The sequence below is a fragment of the Aythya marila genome (genome assembly GCF_965140915.1).
Source record: "Aythya marila genome assembly, chromosome: 2".
Lineage (NCBI taxonomy): Eukaryota > Metazoa > Chordata > Aves > Anseriformes > Anatidae > Aythya > Aythya marila.
In genome coordinates this window covers 138,963,433-138,975,670 of record NC_139043.1, presented here as the reverse complement: position 1 = coordinate 138,975,670, position 12,238 = coordinate 138,963,433, and the positions used below count along the sequence as shown (strand labels likewise).

The 12,238-nt window shown below is 41.9% G+C and overlaps 1 protein-coding gene across 2 annotated transcripts in view; it reads left to right on the top strand.

Moving 5' to 3' along the window:
* The window catches only part of NUDCD1 (NudC domain containing 1), a 37,781-nt gene that overhangs the window by 12,791 nt on the left and 12,752 nt on the right, over positions 1–12,238 (top strand). For both annotated transcript variants that reach the window (XM_082752265.1, XM_082752266.1), the window contains exons 3-5: positions 2,066–2,251; positions 5,989–6,172; positions 7,808–7,993. In XM_082752265.1, the coding sequence (XP_082608391.1) occupies positions 2,066–2,251; positions 5,989–6,172; positions 7,808–7,993 (556 nt within the window). The remainder of the gene's footprint in view (positions 1–2,065; positions 2,252–5,988; positions 6,173–7,807; positions 7,994–12,238) is intronic.

Here is a 12,238-nt window from a genome sequence, read left to right as displayed (position 1 = left end):
CTAATTCCAGTGAGTACATCTGACTAGTATCTCAGCATCCCCTCCTACTTCTGAAGCAGGGAATCTAATACATTCCTAAATTTAAATTGCTGAACAGCAAATGAAGAATATTATAAGAGCATTTCCTTTCTTGACTTCTGAGGGGAGGCTTTGTGATTTAAAGATATATATTTTTTTTAAATTTTCCAGATATATTGAGTCCTGACATCCTTCCTTAGTGCTGATAACCTAATGTGAGCTTTAGAGAATTAAATGGCTGATAGCTGATAGTTTTTAAAAACAGAATTGCATCCAGGACTATTTGAAGCTTATTGTCATGATTCGCTTGAAGGCTGACAAAAGCATGGTCCTCTGTAGTGTTACATAGTGCAGCCCTGTAAATCACTATTCCAGCGCTGATGCTTTTTGTCTGTGATTTAGTTTCTTTTTCCTAGACGCAATGCTCATACAACTTGTTAGTTACAGTGGAACACCTCTATTGCAGAAAATACTGCCTTTCAGTAAAGCCTTTAAGAAATTGAGTAAAAGATGAGGATGCCTAGAGGTTTTGTTCCTAGTGTTTTAGTTTGGGGTAGCTTTTGTTTGTTTGTTTGTTTTTAATTTTCATCCTCTCCTCCTGAATGTGTTCTAAATTAGTCGAATAGTTGAAGGAGTATTGTGATACAACTGAATCTAGAGAGTGAACCTGAATGCTTCTGGTAATTAAAAATCTAATTTGCATCTTTTCCATTGCAGGTTTCATAATTGCCCTTGTGCCTTCTTGTAGTGCAACTGTAATCTCTGATATGAATTCAAGTAGGCGCAGAAGGCAAGCAGGCTCTCTTTGTCATCTGCTCTTTTTTGCTCTTGCTTATTAAAGTGGTACTTACCCAAATCCAATTTATCTTGCCTGCTTTTGAACATGTTCTAAATACACATCTGATTTTAATAACATCTGGAAAAATATGAAGGATTCAAGATTGTCTTAAATACAGTATTATTAAAAAATGAGGCTTATTTGTACTGCAAATGTGCACTTTCTGTGTTACATATACATGCACAAGTGCAAAGAACTATTCTAAAGATGTTGCTTTGTATTTTTCAGTGCCTTATTTCATGTACAAGAAGGAGTGGGTTTCTTTGGCTAGAAGTAGACATGTACATGCATGATCTCCCCCCTGCCTCTGTTGTGTGCTGCCCATTGCTTAAGTGAAGGCAGAGGGACAGCAGATGCTTAGAACATTTTGTGGCTGAAATTCCAGAGTCTGTAACGAGATGCTGTTTTAATCTGATGTTTTTCCACTGCTGTTTCTTAGTCCCTTTCTCACACTGTAACAGAAGGTGCGTTTGGTATGGCACATAATAGGTAGGTAGTTGGTTCCCTTCCCAGGTTTTCAATATTGGCATAAAAGAAAAAAATAAAGTTGCAGTGTGCCGCTGACATGGTATGCTAAATAAATGTATCTATCCTGATGCACTGTGTAATCATAATGTGATAGAAAAGTTATTTGCAAATATGACGTGAATACAGTTTTTTTTTCTAACTGATCACAATCATTACTTCTCTAATTTTCCGAGTGAGCTAACCACTCTAGGAAAGCTGAGAAATGTTTTATCGACTCAAATGTGCCAGTTGAGTAAGAGTGGGGTAAAATTTGTTTTAATTAGGAGTGAGTGCAAGTGAACAATTCTCTGGTTTTCATTTCACGTACAGTCTTGAGGATTTTATTGGGGCTGGAATTATTTGAGGGAAATGTTTGATTATACAGGAATGCTTGGGGAAAAGAAGTGAAAACCTTTTTTTAATGCAAAACATAACTAGTGATATAAAATCAAAGAAAAAAATGGAATGCTGAAATACCAATTACAAGACACTTCTGTTTTCAGTAAACAAACTCAGTCTGTACTGAAATTCCCTCACCTTTTCCACGTATGTGGAAGTGATTCTTGCTACCCACTTATTTCGGAATATGCTCAACTGCAACAAACAGGGGAATTGCCATTGAGATTTGTTATTCTTAATTTGTCTGTAATACTTGAATTGATAAGTACTTCCTAAAGTCTTGATCCATGACTTTGCTTACAGGACACTTCTCTACAAAAGCCAAGAGAAGTTTTCAGGCTCCCTGCAGACTTGACAGCTTGTGATAATCGCCTTTGTGCCTCTATATACTTCCCATCTTCCACGTGGGTTACCCTTTCTGATGGAACAGGAAGACTCTATTTAATCAAAACAGGCAAGCGTGGAGACAGTGCATCAGAAAAGTGGGAGGTAAGTCTTAAAGAATCATAGAATATCCTGAGTTGGAAGGGACCCATAAGGAACATCAAGTCCAACTCCTGGCACTGCACAGGTCTACCCAAAAGTTTAGACCATGTGACTAAGTGCACAGTCCAATTGCTTTTTAAATTCAGACAGGCTTGGTGCAGTGACTCCGTCCCTGGGGAGTCTGTTCCAGTGTGCAACCACCCTCTTGATGAAGAACCTCTTCCTGATGTCCAGCCTAAACTTCCCCTGCCTCAGCTTAACACCACTCTTGTGGGTCCTATCACTGGTGTTTACAGAGAATAGGTCACCTGCCTCTCCACTCCGCCTCGCGAGGAAGTTGTAGACTGCGATGAGGCCCCCCCTCAGCCTTCTCTTCTCCAGGCTGAACAGGCCCAGTGCGCTCAGCCGCTCCTCATATGTCTTCCCCTCTAGGCCTTTCACCAACTTCATCGCCCTCCTCTGGACACTCTCCAACAGTTTAATGTCCTTTTTGTACTCTGGTGCCCAGAACTTCACACAGTGCTCGAGGTGAGGCCACACCAGAGCAGAGCAGGACAATCACCTCCCTTGACTGACTAGCAATGCCGTGCTTGATGCATCCCAGGATACGGTTGGTCCTCCTGGCTGCCAGGGCACACTGCTGGCTCACATTCAACTTGCAGTCGACCACAACCCCCAGATCCCTCTCTGTGGGGCTGCTCTCCAGCGTCTCATCGCCCAGCCTGTATGTAAAGCCAGGGTTGCCCTGTCCCAGGTGCAGAACCCTGCACTTGCCTTTGTTAACATTGTGGTACAATATGGTAACAATGTGGTAACATTGTTGTACAGTAACATTTTATGAATTTTACATATACAAAGTAATTCTTATTCTTACCTTTCTTATAATTATTAAAAATTAATCTTTAAATCTGAACTCTATACTGTTGATAAATGGTTGTGTCCAAGCATAAAAATCATTCTACTGATTTCTTTATATGCAAAATATTTATAAAATTAAAATGGTTGAATGGGAACAGCTTCTTGACGGAAAAAGAATCTGTCTAAATAAAAGTGAGTGTTTCTAAATGGGTGGCTTAGTGCTTGTCAAGCTGAACTTCCAAGAACCATTTCCCCTTTGCAATTCATATGGATCTGCCTAGTTTTTTTTCCCACCATCATTTATTGTTTGTTTTTTCAACTGACCTGTGGAATAATAAATATTTTTTTAAGTCCAAAATTACCATCAGTCAAGCTAATAGCTGCTTTTGTTTTTAAGTTAAGAGACTTCTGAATTGCTTGTGCTGATGTAATTCTGCTTGAAATATTCACCATTTAATTTGCCCCATCATAAAAGTGTGTCCATGGAGACTAGAATAAAACTTATACAAAATTGCTCATTAAAAAGCTTTGATAAGTAGCCCTGTGGGTTACCTGCAGAGTAGATACAGTGCAAACAGTAATGTTTCCACATCTCTGGTAGAGAAAAACTTCACATTGTGCACTTAGCTCTGGCAAATATTGGTGCTTAATATTTTTTACTTTAAATTGTTGGTTGTAACTGAAGTTTGTTTTTGTGTTTCTCATGATGAAATAGTTTACAAAATGGATTATTTTAAGAAGCCTTGATAAGGTGCATTTTTTGTATCCACATCAATGTGGTGTTACAATACTAATACTCGTATCAGTTATCTTGCTTGGACACCATGAATGTAGTTGTTACTTTTCTACCTCAGCTGCTGTGAGCTCATTAGTTTGTCTTCTCTTAGTGTGAGAATATTGATCCATAAATAAGTTGCATCAGAGTTGTACTAAAACATCAAATTTTTATGCTGTCACCATTTAAATTCACCTTTTGAGTGTTTAGAACACCCAGTGGTTTACAGTGACTTTAACATCTCAACCTCACAAATCCTTAAACATTATCAGGTTTCAGTAACAACTAGATTGAGCCTATGCTCATTTATCCACTGCAGCTTAAATTCATTTTCCTTTATTCTCTGTGGCTGGCTGAATGGCAGAGCTCAGAGGGCTATGATCAGCGGCACAGTCTGTTTGGAAGCCTTTAGCTAGTGGTGTCCCTTGGGGTCAATACTGGGCCCAGTCTTGTTCAACTTACTCATCAGTGACCTGGTTGAAGGGACACAGCGCACTCTCAGCAAGTCTGCAGGTGACACAAAATGGGGAGGAGTGGCTGATCCACCAGAAAGCTGTGCTGTCATTCAGAGAGATCTGGACAGGCTGGAGAGTTGGGCTGAGAGGAATCTCATGAAGTTCAACAAGGGCAAGTGCAGGGTCCTGCAGCTAGGGAGGAATAACCCCAAACACCAGTACAGGCTGAGTGGTGACCTGCTGGAGAGCAGCTCTGCGGAGAGGGAACATGGGGGTCCTGGTGGACAACAGGCTGACCATGAGCCAGCAGTGTGCCCTTGTGGCCAAGAAGGCCAGTGGGATCTTGGGGTGCATTATGGAGAGCATTTCCAGCAGGTCAAGGGAGGTGATCCTGCCGCTCTACTCAGCCCTGGTGAGATCTTACCTGCAGTGCTGTATCCAGGTCTGGGCTCCCCATTACAGGAGAGACCTGGAGCTCCTGGAGTGAGTCCAGTGTAGGGCTGCAAAGATGATCGGAGGACTGGAGCATCTCTTTTGTGAGAAAAGGCTGAGAGGGCTGGGCATGTTTAGGTGATCCTCCTGGAGTAGGGCAGTTGGACTAGATGATCTTTAGAGGTCTCTTCCAACATCAACCACTCTGTGTCTGTGACTTTGATTTTAATGTATTAATGTTCTAGAAAATAAAGGATGTTTTATTTCTTATTTGCTCTTTGGATTTATTTTGTTTTTCAGCTTCTTGTGATTTATGCTGAATAAGCACCTTTTAAGAAAAAAAGCTGAAACACATAGTCTCTAGAATTAAAACTTCTTGCTGTAGGTAGTTACTTCTAAATGTCTCAAGGTTCGAGATATGCAGGCCTTCGGTATGACATTATTTCATGATTACAGTGATCCTGCCTAGTCACATAAAAATATAGATGGACTTTGCCAAACCCTATAAATAAAAAGTCAGAAAGTTCTGACTTAAACCCCTAATAAATGTGAATATTATACTTCATTTAATGGTAGGTTCTCTGTTTCTTATTCTTATTAGAGAATATTCCTATTAGCAAATAAGAAGTAAATCTCTTATAGTAATCAAATGAAGAGAGCCGCCTCTCTCAGCTTTGGTTGATGATGAAACACTGATAGCAATGTACTGGATCTTGTTTGCATGTGCCAAGGTCCACGATGATTTTTGGGATCTTGGATTGCTTAGGAGAGCAGTGAGGGTATTGGTGAAATGCCTGCATTTTCATCTTGTATGAGACTTTCTTCCCCAGTTGGTATGCCGTGCTTATGGATCCTGTTCTGTATGCTTATTTACTTTAGTACTAAACAGCTGCGATGTAGACACTTTTGTAGATCTTTGTGCTTTGTCTAATGGGCCATTTCAGTGATTCTGTAATAGAAACAACAATAACAAAAAACATTTCAGAACAGTTTATTGATAGCCAAAGAAGGAAGAGCCAGAAATAGAACAGAATAGAATAGTTCAGTTGGAAGGGACCTTTAGGGATCATCTAGTCCAACTGCCTGACCGCTTCAGGGCTATTCAAAAGTTAAAGCAGTTTGTGGCAAGCAAAAATTAACTGATGTTCGATGAAGCCTTTCGCTGCTTTCTGAGGCTGGGTTTTAACTGACTGACTTTTTGCCAATATTGTGTCTTCTAGATTGTGTTTAATGAAGAACTAGGCAGTCCATTTATTGTAGCACACAGTGTTTCATTTGTAAAATCTGGTACTCATTCAGTAGCTGTGCTGCTGCTTAGGGTAGAAAAAGATGAATTGGACACAAAAGGAAGTGGATTTCATGTTACCTTGGAATGGGTTACAATTGCAGAGATGAGCAAAGAGGGTAAGTGTTTTACATTTATGTTACTAGTGGTTAAGGAGAACTAAAACAAACAAAAACTGAAAACAAACAAACAAACAAAAAAACAGCTGTCATGCTTTCATTCTTTGTTTTAGAAGTTTATTTTTCTTCCGTTTCTGATATGTCCTTCCCACAAAAGCTCTACTCAGATAGGTAATTTTCTTTTGTTTTCAGATGAAGGTCTCAGTTTTAGACCTTAATTATGACAAATATTTGGAAGATAGGAAGAAGTAGACTTATACATGTGTGGCTAAAGTGATTAGAAAACAAACTAAGAACTTTACTTTGTGACATTATGAAATGAAGTTCCTTTAGCTTGGTCCAGTAAAATCAAGGTTCAAGATACCTATTTCTAATAAATATCTGTTGTACTTCTCATAATGTTGTATGAGTTATTACCTTCCCAGTACAGCACTCCTATTTGTCATCTGTATAGTCTGAGGTGATCTGTTTAAGGATGCTCCCTTGTTGCCTGGGGTTTTCTGAATGCATAGGTCTCTGACTCTGTTTCTGTTTAAAATGGCTATGTCTAGTCCATTAATACCCCTCTGCCCACACTCAAAAAAGGAGGGAGGGGGGCTTTAATTAACACCCCCAAGTACCAGAATTACATTGTAGTCTGGTTATTGTTTTTTATTCCACTTCTGAACTAACTTTTAGCAAGCACAAGTATGATAACTAGTTAAACCAGATCTAATTTGGGTCCCCTTATCTGTTATTCTCTGTATTCTGTGACTGTGATGTTTCCCTAAATGTAGCACTGATGTCAACCTGTCAACCAGGAACACATTAGACTGGAGTGGTATAGATGATTTTTACCTTCATGATGTGGTCTTGTCTAACGTCTCTGCTAATAAGTTCCTTTTTTTTTTTTTTTTTTTTTTTTGGCTGTTGTTGGTTTTCAAGTACAACAATTTCTTATAAAGAAGAGTTGAAGCATAGATGTGAAAAATCAAACAATTCTTGAGGATAATTTTAGCACCTGTGAGAATTTTATGAAGTTATTGGTTAATTCCTAAAAATCCGCTTGCACTATCTATTATTATTCAGAAGTCAATCAAATACTTAGGCATCTGAATCCAGGTAAATTTAAATGGAGGAAGAACACTAGAATGTATCGCCTTACCTGTGTTTTAAGTCATCGTTAGTCATGTGTTTGGGAGCACAGTAGGGAATGGTGTGGTCCTTGGTGCCAGTAGTTAACAATTAGGACCTCCTCAACTCTTGTAAAACGCTAGTCATCAACAGGGAAGGTAGGCATTTTCCATCATGAATTGTTGTCACAAGCTATTTCGTTGTTACTCAATTTTTTTTAGCACCTCAAAAATGTTTAGAAGAATTATTTGTGCAGAGACTGAGAGTGGTTTTCTGAATTGCCAGGCTAGCTGTGATCAAAGAAGTCATCATAAGGAAAAAAGAGCGATGTTAGATTAATTTTAGGATCTATATGTGTAATAAAATCATTGAAAAACAAAAGAGAAATTTCCTTTGAATCCATAGTACTGTTATTTAACCAGTAGAATTATGTAATGTTTTTAGGTGTAATGAGGTTCTTGAATGAGATTTTGCGCTGTAGAAAAATAGTACTGCTCAGATTTTTTTTTCTTCATTTTACAGGTGATCATCAATATGAAATCTGCAGAAAGAGAGTTTTACAAGGCAAATCAGTCCCCCATTATGCAGCAATAGAGCCAAGTGGGGATGGTCTAATGATTCTTTCCTACAAACCATTCAAATCTATACAACAAGAAGAAGAAAAGTTAGTAGAAAATGATGATGCAAAAACAGCAAATGAAAAGACAGGTAAAACTTAACTGTCAGGTTATGACAGACTGCTCTTTGTTTTGTCAAAGAAAAGAGCTTGTCAGTTTAGAATCTGTTTGGAAACTCCAGCAGTAAATGTTTGTCTTTAATATCTGCCTTCCAGGTTGTTTTTTTTTTTTTTTTTTTTTTTGTAAAGACAGATAGGCTTTTTTTAACGTATTTGTTTTCTTCCTAGGAAGTTGTGTTGGGTATAAACCTATATGAGAAGTCTTTTTGGATAGGAAGCACTTAAAGAATTTCCTTGTCTCAAGAAAAAGAATATTCTGCAAACAACTGTACTCATTATTTGCTAACAGTTAAGACAACAGTTAAGTTACCTAAATGCAGGTATCTAGCTGAAGTGTTCAAATCCAGAAGCTAGATTTAGGTGAGAGAATGGAGCATGACACCCAAACAGTTGTTCAGCAGAAAGGTATCTCTGATATGGAAATCACTCCCGCCTTTCAAACAACAAAAAAAGGTTTTTTTTTTTTTTTTTTTTTTTTTTAAGATGAAAATCTAGTAAAAGACTCCAGTAAGAAAGTAGTTTAGAGGAAAAAAGAATCAACTTCATCAAAATACACTCATACTTTTCTACTTTTCTTCTAGGAGATCAAAGCAAAATGAAGTATATGAACCCCTACTAAGTATTAATCCTAAATGTCACAGAGTTCACAATATGTATATTTATGTAGCTATATTGTGTTATTTAAGATTTGATTTTTGCTTCTGAATATGAGAGAGAGGCTAATGAACCTATCTTAACTGAATGATACTAGCACAATTTTTTCAGCAGTGCAGAAATCTATTAGCCTAACCTGGGCTATAATTTTGGTTCCATGGCTATATGAAATTGCAGGCATAGCAGATACCAAATAGCAAAACAAGATGTGCTGGCAATAATGCTCTAATTTTTATATGAGTTTACAACAATACATGAGGAAACATTAAGGTGGTTGTGTTGCTTATTGGTATTTTGGCTTTTTCTTTGTCCTTTCAGATTCTACTCCATACATACTTGACAACTAATAAGGTAGTCTAGAAGATAGTGTAGAAAAGAAGGGCCGAAGGTATTTTTGGGTCTCATTCTGTTGTCTTACAAATTAGGACTTTAATATCAGATACAGTCTGTGTCACAATTTAGAATTTTGATGGCCGTTGCATCTCATATAATAATAGTTCTTGGGAAGTGTATTTGTAGCATCTGTGACTGATCCTGTAGCAAACAGGAAACTCACAGTACCAGGCAACAGTGTAAGAGTCCTTCCAGAGTTACAGTTGGTGAGATGATCAGCTAAATCTTGTACTATGACACCTTGAGAGCTTTCAAACCGTTCCAGAGAATGAGCCTGTCCATGCTTTGCTTTCCATCTAACTAGGAAGGTAACATGTAAAAGAAAATGAATACATCTGTGGTTACATTTTCTGTGACCAGCTGTGCGCTACCCAGTCATGCTGTCATAGCCTTTAGATTTTTTTAGATTTAGATTCTCTCCATGTAGAATAACTTAGCTTCAGTTGTGAGGGAAATACAAAGATCAAGTCCAACTGTCAAGACTACCCTGGGGCCGATGCAAAGCTAGAACATATAGTAAAGAGCATTATCCAAATGCCTCCTAAAAATTGACAGACGTGGGCCATCAACATCCTCTAGGAAGCTGTGGTGGTTTTACCCTGCATGGCAACCAAACTCCGCCACAACCATTCTCTCACTCACCCTCTTCAAAGGAAAGAGGGGAGAAAATATGATGAAAAGGGCTCAAGGGTTGAGATGTGGACAGGGAGATAACAATTATTGTCATGGGCAAAACAGACTCAGCATATGGAGATTAAAATTAAATTATTGCTTGTCACTAGCAGACTAGACTACTGAAAAACTAAAAGCAAAACAAAAACAGCTCCCCCCCCCATCTACCCTCTTCTGTGTCCTCCCACTGAGCAGGACAGGGGAATGGGGGCTGCGGTCAGACCCTGACGCTTCATCTCTACCTCTCCTTCACGGTCCCTCTCTGCCTCTGCTCCCCATGGGGTCCCTCCCACGGGATGCCGTCCTTCCAGAACTGAGCCTGCAGTGGCTGCCCACAGGCAGCAGCACTTCAAGCACTGCTCCCACACGGCTCCATCCCATGGGGTCCATCCTCCAGGAGCAAACTGCTCCAGCACGGGTCCCCCACGGGTGCTGGCAGCTCCCCCCAGCCCCCCTGCTCCTGCATGGGCTCATCTCCACGGGCTGCAGCTCCTGTCTGAGGCCTGCTCCTGCGGGGGCTCTCCATGGGCCGCAGCCTCCTCCAGGCCACATCCACCTGCTCCACCGGGGGCTCCTCCACCCATGGGGGGGCTGCAGCGTGGAGATCTGCTCCATGTGGGACCCATGGGCTGCAGGGGGACAGCCTGCTCCACCAGGGGCCTCTCCCTGCACAGGCCGCAGGGGAACTGCTGCTGCCTGCCTGGAGCACCTCCTGCCCTCCTGCTGCACTGACCTTGGGGTCTGCAGGACTGGTTCTCACTCCTCTCTCTCCCAGCTGCTGCTGCACAGCGGTTTTCCCTTTCTTAACTCCGCTCTCCCAGAGGCCCAAACAGCATCACTCACTGGCTCAGCTCTGGCCAGCAACAGGTCCCTTTGGAGCCATCTGGAGCTGGCTCTGCTCTGATGTAGGGCAGCTGCTGGGCTCTGCTCACAGAGTCCTCAACTGCAGCCCCTGCTACCAAAACCTTTCCATGTAAACCCACTACAGAAGCTTATCCAGAGGACTAACTACTGTCTCAGTAATAAGCTTTTTCTTATGTCCAGTCTGAACTTACCCTGTCACAGATTTGAGCCATTCCTGCATGTCCTGTCACAAGAAGAACACCTCGCTCCCAGCTTGTCCTTCTCAGAAAGCTTATAGGGAGCAATAAGGTCACCCTCCTCCTTTTCTCCAAGTTTAACAATCTTAGTGTCCTCATCTGCTCCTTACAGTGCATGCCTTCTAGCCCTTTAACCAGCTTTGTTGCCGTCCTGTGTACAAGTATTTCTTATAGAAGTACAGTTCTTCTAGCAGTATAATACAGATAGGTATGAGGCAGATTCTAGGCCCAGGAGCAAAGGTCAAACATTACCCCTTGGCAGGCAGTTTTATTTCATCTCTGTCTTCTGAGGCAGATGAAGACTACTTGGTGTTTTAAAACCATTTCTGTTGAATAGTCAGTGTAACTTCTAGCAAAGTAGATTAGAGGAAAACGTTCACATTTCTGAACGGCATATACTTCAGAGTATGGAGTAGCTTATCATAACCACTGCACCTGGTGTCTTTTTAACCAAGTTACTGATCATTAATGCTTCAGTGCATTTGAATGTTCTGGAGCATGTCTGGAGAAGGGCTACGAAGCTGGGGAAGGACACAAGTCCTATGAGGAGTGGCTGAGGGAGCTGGGGTTGTTTAGTCTGGTGTAGTGGGTTTACGTGGCAAGGTTTTGGTAGCAGGGAGCCATAGGGGTGGTTTCTGTGAGAAAGATCTAGAAGCTGCCCCATGTTTGGGAAGGGCCCCATTGTCTTCCAGATCCGAGCCAATAAGCGATGTTGTTTTGCGCCTCTGTGAGAGCATATTTAAGACAGGGAAAAAACGCTGCGCCACACAGCAGCCGGGAGAGTCAAGGGAGTGAAAGAACAGCCTTGCACCAAGGTCAGTGTAGAAGGAGGGGGAGAGGTGCTCCAGGCGCCGGAGCAGAAGTCCCCTGCGGCCTGTGGTGAGGACCATGGTGAAGCAGGATGTCCCCCTGCAGCCCATGGAGTACCACGGTGGAGCAGGGTTCCACGCTGCAGCCCGTGGAGGAGACCACGGTGGAGCAGGTGACCCTGCACCGACGGAGGCTGCCGCCTGTGGAAGACCCCTGCCGGAGCAGATTCCGGGCCGGACCTGTAGCCCGTGGAGAGGAGCCCACGCAGGAGCAGGTGACCTGGCAGGAGCTGCTGCCCGTAGGGGAGCCAGGTTGGAGCAGTTTTCTCCTGAGGGATGGACCCCGTGGTACGGACCCATATCTGGAGCAGTTCTGGAAGAGCTGCTGCCTGTGGGAAGCCCACGCTGGATCAGTTCATCAAGGACTGCATCCCGTGGGTGGGACCCCACAGCACAGGGGACGAGAGTGACCGAGAAGGAGCGGCAGAGAAGAAGTGCTGTAGACTGACCATAACCCCCATTCCCCGTTCCCCTGCGCCGCTCGGGGGGAGGAGGTGGAAAAGGGTGGATGGGGGGGGAAGGTGCTTTT